Source organism: Eleutherodactylus coqui, chromosome 5, assembly GCF_035609145.1.
Source record: "Eleutherodactylus coqui strain aEleCoq1 chromosome 5, aEleCoq1.hap1, whole genome shotgun sequence".
Taxonomy (NCBI): Eukaryota; Metazoa; Chordata; class Amphibia; order Anura; family Eleutherodactylidae; genus Eleutherodactylus; species Eleutherodactylus coqui.
In genome coordinates, this window is record NC_089841.1 from 74,889,337 (window position 1) to 74,902,830 (window position 13,494).

Consider the following 13,494-nt stretch of genomic DNA (forward strand, 5'->3'; position numbering starts at 1 on the left):
ACCGCAGGGTCTACCATAAGGACAGAGCCCATGAGGTCGGTATAACATTGACATTAACCAGATCATGTACTGCTGGAGTCTATTACTATGTGAAGTAGATGCACAATTGTTCTATATAAACTATGTGTGGGCATTCCAAGTCACTTTCTTCGGTGGATCATGCAGCTCTGGTACCAACATGCTGTTGTACTTTAAAGGACTTGAGACATTTTTGGTGAAGATATGTTTAAAGGGGTTGTCCGGGAATATAAAAAAAACAAAACGTACAAACCAGGAAATATGCTACAATAGCAAAATAACCAATACCCGCCTCTTACATCCCCCAACACGCCAGCACCAGGTATGGTCCCGCCAGACTTTGTATACATGGTTTTAGTGAGGACGTGCCGAGACACCCAAGTGACCACTGGAGCCAATCACTGGCCCGAACAGTTGCATGCAGTACATGCTAGTATCACACTGAGGCCAATAATTGACTGCAGCCGTTATGTTGGTGTACGGGAACCGTCCCTACTGCTGGAGCAACTGGGATTCAACTAGTGAGTATTGGTTATTTCTTTATTATAGTAGATTTGATAGAAGAATCTTACATTTTTAGACAACCCTTTTAAGCAAACTGTGGATGTGGATGCAGCTAATTAATATAATGGTGATATATATATATATAATCCTACATACAGTCTGTTTTCTGACATTATTGCTGCATTTGCTTATTATGGTATCTACATGAGCGCCAGTATACTGATAGTTAGAAGCATAGAATCTGCGAATGCACTCAATAGAGGGTTATTTCCTAAAACTGATGCAAAGTAAAAGTGGAGCAGCCGCCCCGTTGGATCAATTCCAACTCTCATTTTCTGGAGAATTACATTATTTTGTAATTGTTTTAGAATAGTCGCCCCCGATTGTAGTTCGGATCCACCTAAGATAACTCTCTGTTAGTCGTGTGTAGACACCTGGAAACTTTGGATCGCCACAAATACGGGGTCCAAATGAGGTAATGCCCACATATTTTTTATCACAGAGCAACGGACCACCGGAATCACCCTGCAACAAATCATATAACACATTCATTGCATGCTCATTGTAAAGGCTGAACAGACAATTGACATTTGTAAGCTGCTATTACCTGCCTGCATGTTTAGTGCTCAGGATCTGTGCTTGTAGTCAGTGAATGGAAACAGTCTTGTTTGTACTAAATGGTTCAGTACCTATCCTAGTAGAACGCAGGAAGGAGGAGAGTGTTTGGTGCTGCTAAAGTGACAAGACCCAGGGTCAGCAAGGAGTTAACAGTGCTGGATTGGCACTTTCATTGGGCCAATAACACGGACAAGTTAATTTGCAAAGTTTAAAAAGCCGCAGAGAAGTAGGAGCCTGTGTCTATTTGTGCGACACAACAGGTCAATGACCATCAATGACCGTAGTTTTGTAAGCTCGGTCTGGGCTGACCAAGACAAACTCTGCACTGCAATGCTCTACCGTTCATCTATCATATGCACATGTCCCTCCCTGCAAGGTGACCAGTTAAATGGATTTTCCAGGGAAATACTATTGATGACTGATCATCAGAATAGGTGATCAATAGTTGACCCCGACCGATCAGTTGAGTGGGCGCATGCTGTCAGCGTCGCAATAACACAGAGGTTGGAGCGTAAGCCTCTGCGGCACTTGTAACTGGAGGCATGGCTGTCATTGAAATCAATGGGAGCTCTGCCTGCACTTTCAAGCGCCGGCCACTACATTGTAGTTCAAGAAATAGAGGAGAGGCTTCCGCTCCGACCTCTGTGTATTTGGAGCGGAAGTCTCCTCTCCTGTAGTGGCCGCGAGAGGACAAAAAGAGAGAAAGAACAGCGAAGGATAGAAAGTAAAATCAAGTTAGTCAGTCATCTTTAATGCATTAGACAAAGCCAGGGAGAAAAGCTGGAAGTTAATGTCAGTCCCCTGAAAAGAGGTCAAAAGTAATCAGTGTCTGGGAGTGTAATTCAAGTTCATCAATGTATGAAGTGTAATTTCTATTCATCATCTACTTTAATTGAATGCAATGTAATTGAGAAGCAAGTACCGTCTCTCCCTGCAATGAAGAGATAAATTGTTTTCATTATCTAAAGTCTGCTTCCTGGAGTCCCTTCCCATCATCAACATACTGCACTGAGGTACCACACTAAGGCTGGGTTCACACGGGGTGGAATTTAAATGGAATTCTCGCGGAATGGCCGCACCGAAAACCACGAGTATTCAGCTGGAAAAGCGCAAATTCAAAACCTGCAGCCTTTAGCCGCGGGTTTTGGAGCGGCTTCGCCGTCGGCATTCCGCTGTGATTTCTCTCCCCATAGAGAGGAGAGAGGCCGCTGTGGAAACGAGAAAAGAATTGACATGCCGCGGAATTGAATTCCGCTCCGCACGTCAGTTTTCGTGCGGATTGGCCACAGCATGTGGACGAGATTTTTGTAAAATCTCATCCAATTTACTGGCTAATCCTGGGATTAGGAGCCGTGGGCGGACTACTTACCCCATTATTGTTTATTTCTACTATTTTTATATTTATTATTTTGGTCCGGAATGGGTCCCTATCCACATACGAACTGGCGTCACGACAACTAACATCTTACCCTATCCGACTTTGCGGGTATCAGGCTATACCAGCTGCCTATTTTATTGTTTTATTTATTATTTTTACCACTGTTGTAGCTCATCCCAGTAGACCACCATTTTTTACCAGCTGCCAGGAGAAGCAGTAGAGCCCCCGTGACGACCATCTCATTTCTTCCCCGCTGCTTAATACCTCCTACATCTGTGTTGCTGCAAGATCATCGATAGTTTACAACTGGACAATCTCTTTAAGGCCCCCTGTCCATGGCCGAGGCGGAATATCACTAGCAATATTCCACCGTGGGGGAGGAGGGGGGAGCACTGTCAGCTTTCCGCGGTGAGCCTATCTGATATCTGATAGATAGGCTCATGTCGGAGAATCGCGGCAAATCGCGGCATGCTGCGATTTGAGACCCCAGGAGCAGAGAATCAGTATGAGTTTCTGCTTGTGGACAGGGGGCTGCGCTTTCCATAGCAACGCTATGCAAAGCATGCACTGCTTTACTCCAGGCTGGATTATCACCGCGAGTAACGCAATGCACTATCGTCCGTGGACAGGAGCCTAACAATATAAAACCATGAAATATCATAGACTTCACAGTAACTTGGGGCACTATACAATATATATGCACCTACATATAGCATTACTTACCGGACATGTGTCATCTTTACGCTTTTTAAGTGGCCCGGCACACACCATGCTGTTGGTTATAACTTGATTTATTTTGTTGTATTTTTTCTTGCAGACGTCATTGTCCACAGTAGTCAGATTAGCTTCTCGGAGGACTTCTGATAGTACCTTTTTCTTCGGATCAGTCTGTCCCCACCCAGCCACGCTACACAGTTTTCCTGCAATTTTCTCCTCTCCTTTTGGTAATGCAATAACGGCAACAAACTTGTTCAACTTTGCAGGTTTCTCCAACTGAAAAAGAACAGATATGCAGTATGCAGACTGACCACATAGAATACGGCTAGTATGGTGCTTAGCACTGCTGACTTGTAGTATTGGGTTTTGACTCCACTGTAGGAACTACTTTTAAAATTTTAGAGGGATTTTCCAAAACATCCATTGTCGGCCTCCCTTCAAGATGTGTGATTGATGGAGGTCGAACCTCCAGGTTCCACATGATCAGCACTTGAATGCATTATCAGTCCCAACTGCAAGTACAAGTGTCCTGCTGTGCCTAGATAGATATTTAAGGGGCACAATGGAGAAGAACAGTCCCTTGTTCTGATAATTGTGGGGGCTGTGGGGGAGTCAAACCCCAATGATAACATATTTCACTAGAAAACACCCTTAGGCCTTGGTCACACGACCGTTTTTTGGTCCGATCTGCAGACGCGCTTGCGATCTGTAGATCTATAGACCAAATGCATCCCAATGGGATCGGTCACATGTCTGCTTTTTATGCGGATGTCCGATAAAGTATAGGACACAACGATTCGCAGAACGTGCCTATCTGCGCGGGGATGAGCAGTGAGTTGCAGGAGTGAGCAAGTGGGAGTGCCACCCCCTAAATCTTTTGGCACGAGCGGGCATGTACTCGAAAATGGCAATACTGCTCGAGTAATTTGCCTTAGCGAGTACGCTCGCTCATCTCTAATACTGACTTTCAAGATGATGGAAACTAGGTTAATATGTCTTCTGTGCAAAATAACAAACATCAGCTTGTTATAGATGTCCAGCTGAGTTTTAACTATACTTGTCAACTTTCTGAAATCTTTGACTGCACTGCAAAATCTTTTTTGCATATAAACGCCCTCTTTTTAGAAGCCACCTCTTTTTTTTCACACATGAAACCCCCTTTAGATGTACAGTTGGACTGAGTGTGATACAATGATCCGTTGCACACAATATGTTCATGTAGCGCTGCTTTCCAGCATACGTTTGCAGCACCCATGAACATTGCCTACTCCTCCATTAGTCTGGGCGGTCTTTCTTTTTTTTTTTTAGCAACCTCCCAGACAATCGGGCAGAGTAGATAAGGATGCTTTTAAGTCACCCTACAGTTTTGGTCCTCTGTTTTTGAGCATTGACTTACCCACATCTCATAGTTTTAATTCTTACCTGTAAAAGTTGAATATCATTGATTTTGAGAGCCTCATCAAAACAGGGGTGCTGAATACCTCTTTTAATTCCTATTTTCTGTTGCTCATGAGTATCTTTCAGGTTGTGTGCCCCTAGTATAGCATATGAATCATTTGCCCTGATAAGAAAAATTAGAAAATCCAACCAGTTAGACTCATTTTATAGCAAATTAAAAATTCAGTCAGCCATCAATATCATCATATATTTATAGAGGGGATGGCTCACTAAGACAATTCCTTTGCATAAGCTCTATTAGGGCATATTGATGTCATGGGGGAAAGTCTTTACACTCTATGAGCTAGAGTGTAAAGATGCACTGGCAGAGACGGCTTGACCATTGATGACCATTTACTTGAATGGCTGACAAGTAGAGATGAGCAAGCATACTCGCTAAGGACATTTGCTCAATCGAGCATTGCCCTTAGCGAGTATCTCCCCACTCGGAAGAAAAGGTTCGGGTGCCGGAATGGGTGACATGTGAGTTGCGGCAGTCAGCAGAGGGGAGCAGGGGGGAGAGAGGGAGAGAGAGATCTCCCCTCTGTTCCTCCCCGCTCTCCTGCGCCGCCGGCAGCCGAATCTGTGCTCCCGAGCGGGCAGGTACTCGCTAAGGGCAATGCTCGATCGAGTAATTGCCCTTAGAGAGTATGCTCGCTCATCACTACTGACAAGCAATACTATGTTACAGTTTGCCTGCAGGGGCTTCAGCATCAACTATTAATAACTATTCATTATTGGGGCTTCAGAATTCAGATCCGTTTTTTCTTTATATAATTCATAATGTGGAATGAACTACAATTGATATTATATGTTTACATAGTCACATGTCTTGTGGAATAAGTTGGCGCTATACAAATAAAGATTATTATTATTATGTGTTAATATGAAAAGCAAACTTACTATCAGAAAATGGGTCACTAATATTGAAACATGTATAACCCGCTGTCTCAAGCTCTGCCTGTCCCAACTTTGGCCGGCTTTCAGACTACATCTTGTCTGATTGCTATTGCCCGGACCTCCAGCCTGATTTACCCCATTGCATGCCCCAACCTCAGTCTGTTATGCTGACTATGTCCTGTTGTATAATTTCATTGTTGGTGACGTCACTGTAGGAGGTTGGTTGACTGGTTCATTACAATAAATAACCAAGCCCTTGTATCTGTCATGGCCAATACAGAGAAATGAGCCAGTTAGACAGCCAACTTCAATGATGCCACCAACGGCAAGAGGGGAGGAAGCATCCATACCACATGACCCGCTCTCTGAACTGCGTCGGAAGTTGAGGCGCCAGCACTGCTCTACCTGGTATGGATCAAGAAAGTTTTTCTCTACCTTGATAACCCCCTTTAAAGTGCTACTGGCAGTGTTTTTCAAGGTAGGGTACCCATACTTACACTTTACAATGAGCAGCAGTTAAAATCCAATTTGGTTTAACCAATGCCCCTCCACAGGAGCCCTTAAGCTTTAGAAAAGCCATGTACGGTCTGGAGTGTGGAGCAGCCTCTTTGCCTCCAATAATCTCCGTGCAGAAATCTGTGGATGAGGATGCATATTGCAAATTACTATGGAATGGATAAATTAATACCAATTTGTGAAGCAGGTGGCAATATGGAATGTTCTAGACTGAAGCCAATGGTTACAATGAGGGATCACATTAATGCCAGCTGGAGAATAGAAGGATTCCAGTCCCTGGTGATTGCCATCCATTAAACAACTCCACTCTTTCTAAATGAATAGGACTTATAGACAGGATGCATTTAGACATCAAATGCTGCAGTCTTTGTGAATTTGCGTCAAAATTGTTTCACAGCAGAGATGAGCGAACGTACTCGTCCGAGCTTGATGCTCGCTCGAGTATTAGGGTACTCGAGATGCTCGTTACCTGAGACGAGCACCACGCAGTACTCGAGTCAATTCCATTTCTTTCCCTGCATGTTTTGCGCAATTTTCTGGCCAATAGACATGCAGGGAAGGCATTACAACTTCCTCCTGTGACGTTCCAGCCCTATCCCACCCCCCCTGCAGTGAGTGGCTGGCGAGATCAGGTGACCGCCGAGTATTTAAATCAGTCCCGCTCGCGGCTCGCCTCAGACACACGCTGGCAGAGATTAGGGAGAGTGCTGTTCCTGCTATAGGGAGAGGGTTAGGCTACTGTTTGCGTCTGCAAGAACCCCAACGGTCCTTCTTAGGGCCACATCTGACCGTGTGCATTACTGTTGTGGCTGCTGGGAGCAGTTTTGCACAATTTTTTTTTTTTCATCTTGGGCTCTGCAGGCTATTGCGTTCTCAGTCTGCAGCCAATTATACAGAGTATAGGGGCAGTACTGGTGAGGCAGGGACAGTGCTAGTGTAGAATCCTGTCTACAAGTACCCCAAAAAAGCTCCTGCTTAGGGCTACCTGTGACCGTGTGCATTTTACTGCGTGGCTGCTGGGAGTTGTAGTGGCTCACTATTAGCCAGCTAGGCCTTTCTGAGCCTAGCGTATAATTTTTTCGGCCTACAGTCTGCGTTACATAACCGCTGTGAACCTCCAAGTGCAGGCCAATAATTGCATCATTTTGTGCGCCCTGTCAACTTCACGCACAGCGTATGGCCACAGCCGCTGATATAAGGAAAAGACATATACACGCTATCTAGGCTGTTGGCTTTTTCAAAAAAATCTGAAAAAAACTCCTTCTTAGGGCTACCTGTGACCGTGTGCATTTTATTGCGTGGCTGCTGGGAGTTGTAGTGGCTCACTGTTAGCCAGCTGGGCCTTTTTGCATAACTGTTACTGGGGTCCGCTTATACCTTTGCTACAGGAATATTACAGGGGTCTGTGTATACCATGGGTGCACTAAGTCTTCCCATCGCAGTGTTCTACCTATCTGGCCCTAAAAAAAACCCTGACTAACTAGGGCATGGATTGTTGGCTGAGGTCAACATGTATTTTCTCTCACGTTACCACAGCTATCCGGGGCACTGCAATGGGATTTCTTTACGTACCGTCTGTGGGTTCCTGGGAGCCACCCATGCTGTGGGCGCACACAGACTTCCCATAGCGGTGTTTTACCTGTCTGTCCCCAAAACACTGACAGACTTGGGTAGGGTGCAGAGAGCAGATGGTTTACCCCTTGCGTTGTCGATGAGGTATCCGACACCCAAACACAATGAGTAGTGTGTGGACACATGGAGTCCCCATTGCTGTCTCTCGCAGCACCTTGGGCCACACAAGGTGTTTGCTGGGACAGAGGCTGACCCAGGGCCCGCTCACATACTTCCCACAAAGAGTATTGCTGCATTGTGGAGATGTGTAGAAGTGCTGGGCTGGCAGCGGAGTCCCCTTTATGCCCACGTTTGCAGCTCCTGACGGAGGTGGCCCAGGATTGGAATGAAGATGGAACGTCAATCTATTATCAATTCTCAACAGCATTGTGGGCTATCGCCCCCCCCCCTTTCAAAGAGGGTCGCTGCCTAGCCGTGCCAACCCTTTGCAGTGTGTGCCTCCGGTTCCTCCTCACGGCAGACGCACTTAGAAATAGACAGGAGGGTGGTGTGGCTATGAAGCGATCGTGTGGCATGAGGGCAGCTGAAGGCTGCGCAGGGGCACTTTTGCAGGGGGGTTGGGCAGCATGTAACCCAGGAGAAGAGGCAGCGGAGTGTCCCGCAGGCAGTGCTTGTGCTTGGTTGGAGGTAGTGTGGTGCTTAGCTAAGGTGTGCCTTGCTAATGAGGGTTTGTCAAAAGCAAAAATTGTTGGGGGGGGGGGGGCCCACTCTTGCCGCTATTGTGGCTTAATAGTGGGACCTGGGAACTTGAGATGCAGCCCAGCATGTTGCCCCTCGCCTGCCCTATCCGTTTCTGTGTCGTTTCCATCACTTTCTTAGGTTTTGCAGATTTTCACAAATGAAAACCTTAGCGAGCATCGGTCATATACAAAAATGCTCGAGTCGCCCATTGACTTCAATGGCGTTCGTTACTTGAAACGAACTCTCGAGTATTGCTGAAAGCTCGACTCGAGCAACGAGCACCCGAGCATTTTGGTGCTCGCTCATCTCTATTTCACAGTTATCGTAGAACAATAGCACAATTTAACCGCAATATGTGAATGCATCCTAGGAGGTTATTCATGCTGACAGGTTTCCGTAAGCCACAATAAATGGAGAAACCCTGTTTGTTATTAATACTGGTAAGAGTCTTAGCTACGAGACCCTTAAAGTGTGACTTTTCTATGTCAATGAGATGTTTAGCTACCAGCCTTATGGACAGAGTTGGACTGGCCCACATGAGTAGCAATAAATTCTCAGGAGTTGATGGGCCTATTCTTGATATGGTAATGGAAACCAAAACTGCAGTAGAGCGCTACACTGTTTTATCATACAAGAATGGACCCATGGCCCTCTAAGGGTATGTCCATATGGTGGATTTTTGCAGTGGATTTGCAAGCAGAATCTGTGTATATTCTGCATCAAATTCAGCATTTTCTAAGTGCCCCATTACTTTCAATATGAACCTGTGCCACGGTGTACAAGGCCAAAAAAAGAAGTGCTATGTCACTTCTTGATGTTGATTTCGCACTAAATCTGCTTCAGAAAATCCGCATGTGGATTTGACCATTGAAAAAAGGCTAATTCCGCAATCACATCAATGGTGTACTAAAGTGCAAGCCTCAGATTTCCGCCACGGAGTTTGAGGAAGAGTCTATGCTAAGAAACCCAATGCATACTGCAAAACTGAATATACCCAAGGGTATGTTCCCACGGTAGGGACTGCTGTGGATTTTTCACAGCTGACTTACAGATGTAGCAAACATTAACTTGACATTTAAAGCATTATGATAACTTGCCCACAATGTACTACAATGCTGTGGATTGAGTTTTCACAATGTGTCGGTCATGTTAATGACTGCTACATCTGTAGCTGCAAAACTCTGCAGTATTTATAGTGCAAGCAGTGTGGATGGTATTTTAGGAAATCCCAACCATATGTTGCAGGGAAAATCTGCAATTTGACAAGCACTATGATTTAAAATCTGTAGTATGTCAATTTATGATCTGGATTCTCACTGGATGAGGGAATGAAATCTGCGGTGAATGCACATAAAAATGTACGACATTTACTGTGGATTTGGTGCTGCCGATTCAGTATAGATTTTCCTGTCTGGAAAATCTGCACTAAAGCCACAATGTGTGAACGAACCTTTAGTACGGATGAAGATGCTTTTAGGGCTTCTTCATAGGACCATATTTTCACGCACAAAATTTGCCTGTGCAATTCGCAGAGAATAGAACCCATTGATTTCAATGGGTTCCTTCTCATTTCCATATTATGCGCGCATTTCACGCGTGCAGAAAAAAATAGGACCTGCTCTATGTTTGCGTGCATTTGTATTTCTCCACAAGGGTCCCATAGAAAGCTACAGGAGATGTGCAGATACGCACTCAATGCCTGTGCAATTTCGCAATATGCGGCACAATTCCACAGAAAAAAAGAACAAACCAGGATCTCAGTAAGCTACACAGCCTTTTACATCACGGAGAGGGTGTGTTGCACGCATGCAAACTGGACCTGCATGCGCAAAAAATACACTTCTATGCGTCGATATGAGCGCAAACCTACCTCACTGAACTGCATTTACTGCACAAATATGTTGCGCTGAAGCATGCACAATTGCGCATACGGTCATCTGAAGAATCCCTTAATCAATCTCCACCTAGTAGCTAGCTATATTTAATTTGCAGGAGGAGCAAGGGATTATGCAAGGGATTATGGGAGAAATGTAGCATCCCATAACAACTATTTTAAAAGTATACAATGTAAAACGCATTATTATAATAAAAGTGATACAGTCTTGCACATTAACCCCTTCACATCCACCATCTATATATATACCTCCCAATTGTTCATGCGCCGTGCAGCTAGGACAGATATACACGTCCTTCACTTTAGTGGCAAATCTCACTGTATAGTTCTCTCTGCCAGTAAAGATATTAGGTTGCTGCTTCGTCAGTTCGATCCTAATGAAGTGACATGGAGCGGAAATGAGCAGCTCTCGGGCACGTAAGGTGTTAAACATAGTAGTCAAACCGAGCCCAAATACTAGCTAATGACAGGAGACACTCAAAAATAAAATTGGGGACCATGGTTCCCAGGTAGTATAATGATAAAACAGGAATTAAAGTTCACAGATTTGGTATCATTATACACAGGAGTCGGAGAAAATTATTATTTAGCATAAATTTAGTTTTGCTAATTCATCACATCAAATTAAAAATGGAGCAAATGAAAAAAATTGAATTTTGGACTTTTTTTGCCCAGCATGATATTTTGATGTGGGCATTAGGTATTGGTAATGAAGAAGTTAAGGACCAAGTACTAAATCTTCAACAACCGCAAATTACAAATGAAACATTATAACATTAATTAACTTCATCCATCTTTTACAATGAGCAGAACAGAATGCCCTACTAAAAACCCTTCATCCTACATTACTGTATATGGACACAAGGTACATTGAAGTCTGTGTAAGACGCATTTACATGTACTCTTCACTGCATAGACGCACATATGTTCATATATTACTGCTCCTTGGCGAACCAACACCTGAATGTATGTTGTCAAGGTTAAGCATGTAAGATGCTGGACCAAATAAGATCTGCATACAGTAGGGTGTCCTAGTCGTCTACCTTTAATGTTTTGCAAATTTATTTAGACTCTAATATCCAAAAATACAAATTAAATACATTATCAGGACATGGTGGCAAACTTCTTGATCGGATGCAACCACTGTGTGTCTGCATGTAGAAACATATAGGATAAACATCTCCTGACAAAGTATCACAAAATCGTGGTTTGTTTACAGCTGGTCATCTCAAGCCACTTAACTCGGGATATGTTCAACCAGAGAAAATGTAAGAAAAGACACATCTGTATATAGAATGCAGAACGTTAATAAATCCCATTAAACTATCCATGTAACAATATTTACTTACTTCCATTGATATGAAACAAGGATAACACAAATAGCAGTAGAAGACGCTCCATTTTCATGGGTTGCCTTAAAAGTTCAGGCAGGGTAGCCTGTCATTTGTATATATACCATGAGAGTGTCATTTGTGGTTTGACTTCTGAGAACTATCAGCATACTGTGGTTTATGAGTCAAATCATTATTACCAAAGTCGCCGTCAAGGAAAAAAGAGCTTGACACGAAGCACTCTGATACCTCATGAGGATTCAAAGTTTTGTTTTCTGTATATAGTATAATATGGGATGTTACATGGACTATAAAGACTTTTAGTTAGGGTTCTCATGGAAGAAATGGAGCAATTGTAACCCAGTAAGGTAAACTAAGAGTCCATGCTTTATTAATAAAATATGCTTCACCATGACCCAATGTAAAGAGTAAAGACTGACTCTAGAAATTTGGACCTTTGGACTGCATTCAAATGGCTAATCTCTTATATTAGTCCAAGAGGTCAGTATTAGAGATGAGCGAACGTACTCGTCCGAGCTTGATGCTCGGGCGAATATTAGCGTGTTCGGGATGCTCGTTACTCGTAATGAGTACCACGCGATGTTCGGGTTACTTTCAGTTTCCTCTCTGAGACGTTAGCGCGCTTTTCTGGCCAATTGAAAGACAGGGAAGGCATTACAACTTCCCCCTGTGATGTTCCAGCCCTATACCACCCCCCTGCAGTGAGTGGCTGGGGAGATCAGATGTCACCCGAGTATAAAAGTCGGCCCCTCCTGCGGCTCGCCTCAGATGCCTTGTGAGATAGCTGAGGGACAGTGCTGCTGGTGCCGGAGCTGCTGTAGGGAGAGCATTAGGAGTTAGTGTAGGCTTCAAGAACCCCAACGGTCCTTCTTAGGGCCACATCTAACAGTGTGCAGTAGTGTGGAGGCTGCTGTTAGCAGTGTTGCACATTTTTTTCTCCCAAATCGGCCGTGCAGAGCATTGCGCCCTGCAGTAATACTACAGGGACAGAAGTGGTGGTTAGGCAGGGAGAGTGTTAGGAGTTAGTGTAGGCTTCAAGAACCCCAACGGTCCTTCTTAGGGCCACATCTAACAGTGTGCAGTAGTGTGAAGGCTGCAGTTAGCAGTGTTGCACATTTTTTTTTTTTTCAAAATCGGCCGTGCAGAGCATTGCGCCCTGCAGTAATACTACAGGGACAGAATTGTGTAGGCAGGGCCAGAAGACATTTATTATTGATTGAATATATGCAGTGGGCCTTTCCTTTAAAAAAAAGGGCAAAAATTCTATTTGGCCTGCAGGCTTGCGCCAATTTATTTCCTGCCTGGGAAATCACCGCTCTGCTGTAGTTAATAACTCTGCAACACTGCAGTTCTGTGACACATTTGCAGGGCCACAACACATTTATTATTGATTGAATATACGCAGTGGGCCTTTCCTTTAAAAAAAAGGGAAAAAATTCTATTTGGCCTGCAGGCTTGCGCCAATTTATTTCCTGCCTGGGAAATCACCGCTCTGCTGTAGTTAATAACTCTGCAACACTGCAGTTCTGTGACACATTGCAGGGCCACAACACATTTATTATTGATTGAATATACGCAGTGGGCCTTTCCTTTAAAAGAAAGGGAAAAAATTCTATTTGGCCTGCCTCTGACAGTCCTCAGCGTTCTGGGTACGTGTGTGCTGGGTGGAGAACGTAAAAAAAATCATACGCAGCCAGCTAAGTTTAACAGCAGGCTTGCGCCAATTTATTTCCTGCCTGGGAAATCACCGCTCTGCTGTAGTTAATAACTCTGCAACACTGCAGTTCTGTGACACATTTGCAGGGCCACAACACATTTATTATTGATTGAATATACGCAGTGGGCAT

General features: G+C 44.2%; 1 protein-coding gene across 1 annotated transcript; it reads right to left on the reverse strand.

The window, feature by feature from the left end:
- Positions 1–610: 610 nt before the first annotated feature.
- Positions 611–11,696, reverse strand: LOC136626906 (granzyme A-like). The gene is made up of 5 exons (XM_066601859.1): positions 11,645–11,696; positions 6,070–6,208; positions 4,658–4,796; positions 3,242–3,511; positions 611–1,047 (listed from the first exon to the last, which is right to left on the reverse strand). Exons 1-5 carry the CDS (start codon positions 11,694–11,696, stop codon positions 871–873), a joined length of 777 nt encoding a protein of 258 aa, XP_066457956.1. The 3' UTR covers positions 611–870.
- Between the last annotated feature and the right edge of the window lie 1,798 nt (positions 11,697–13,494).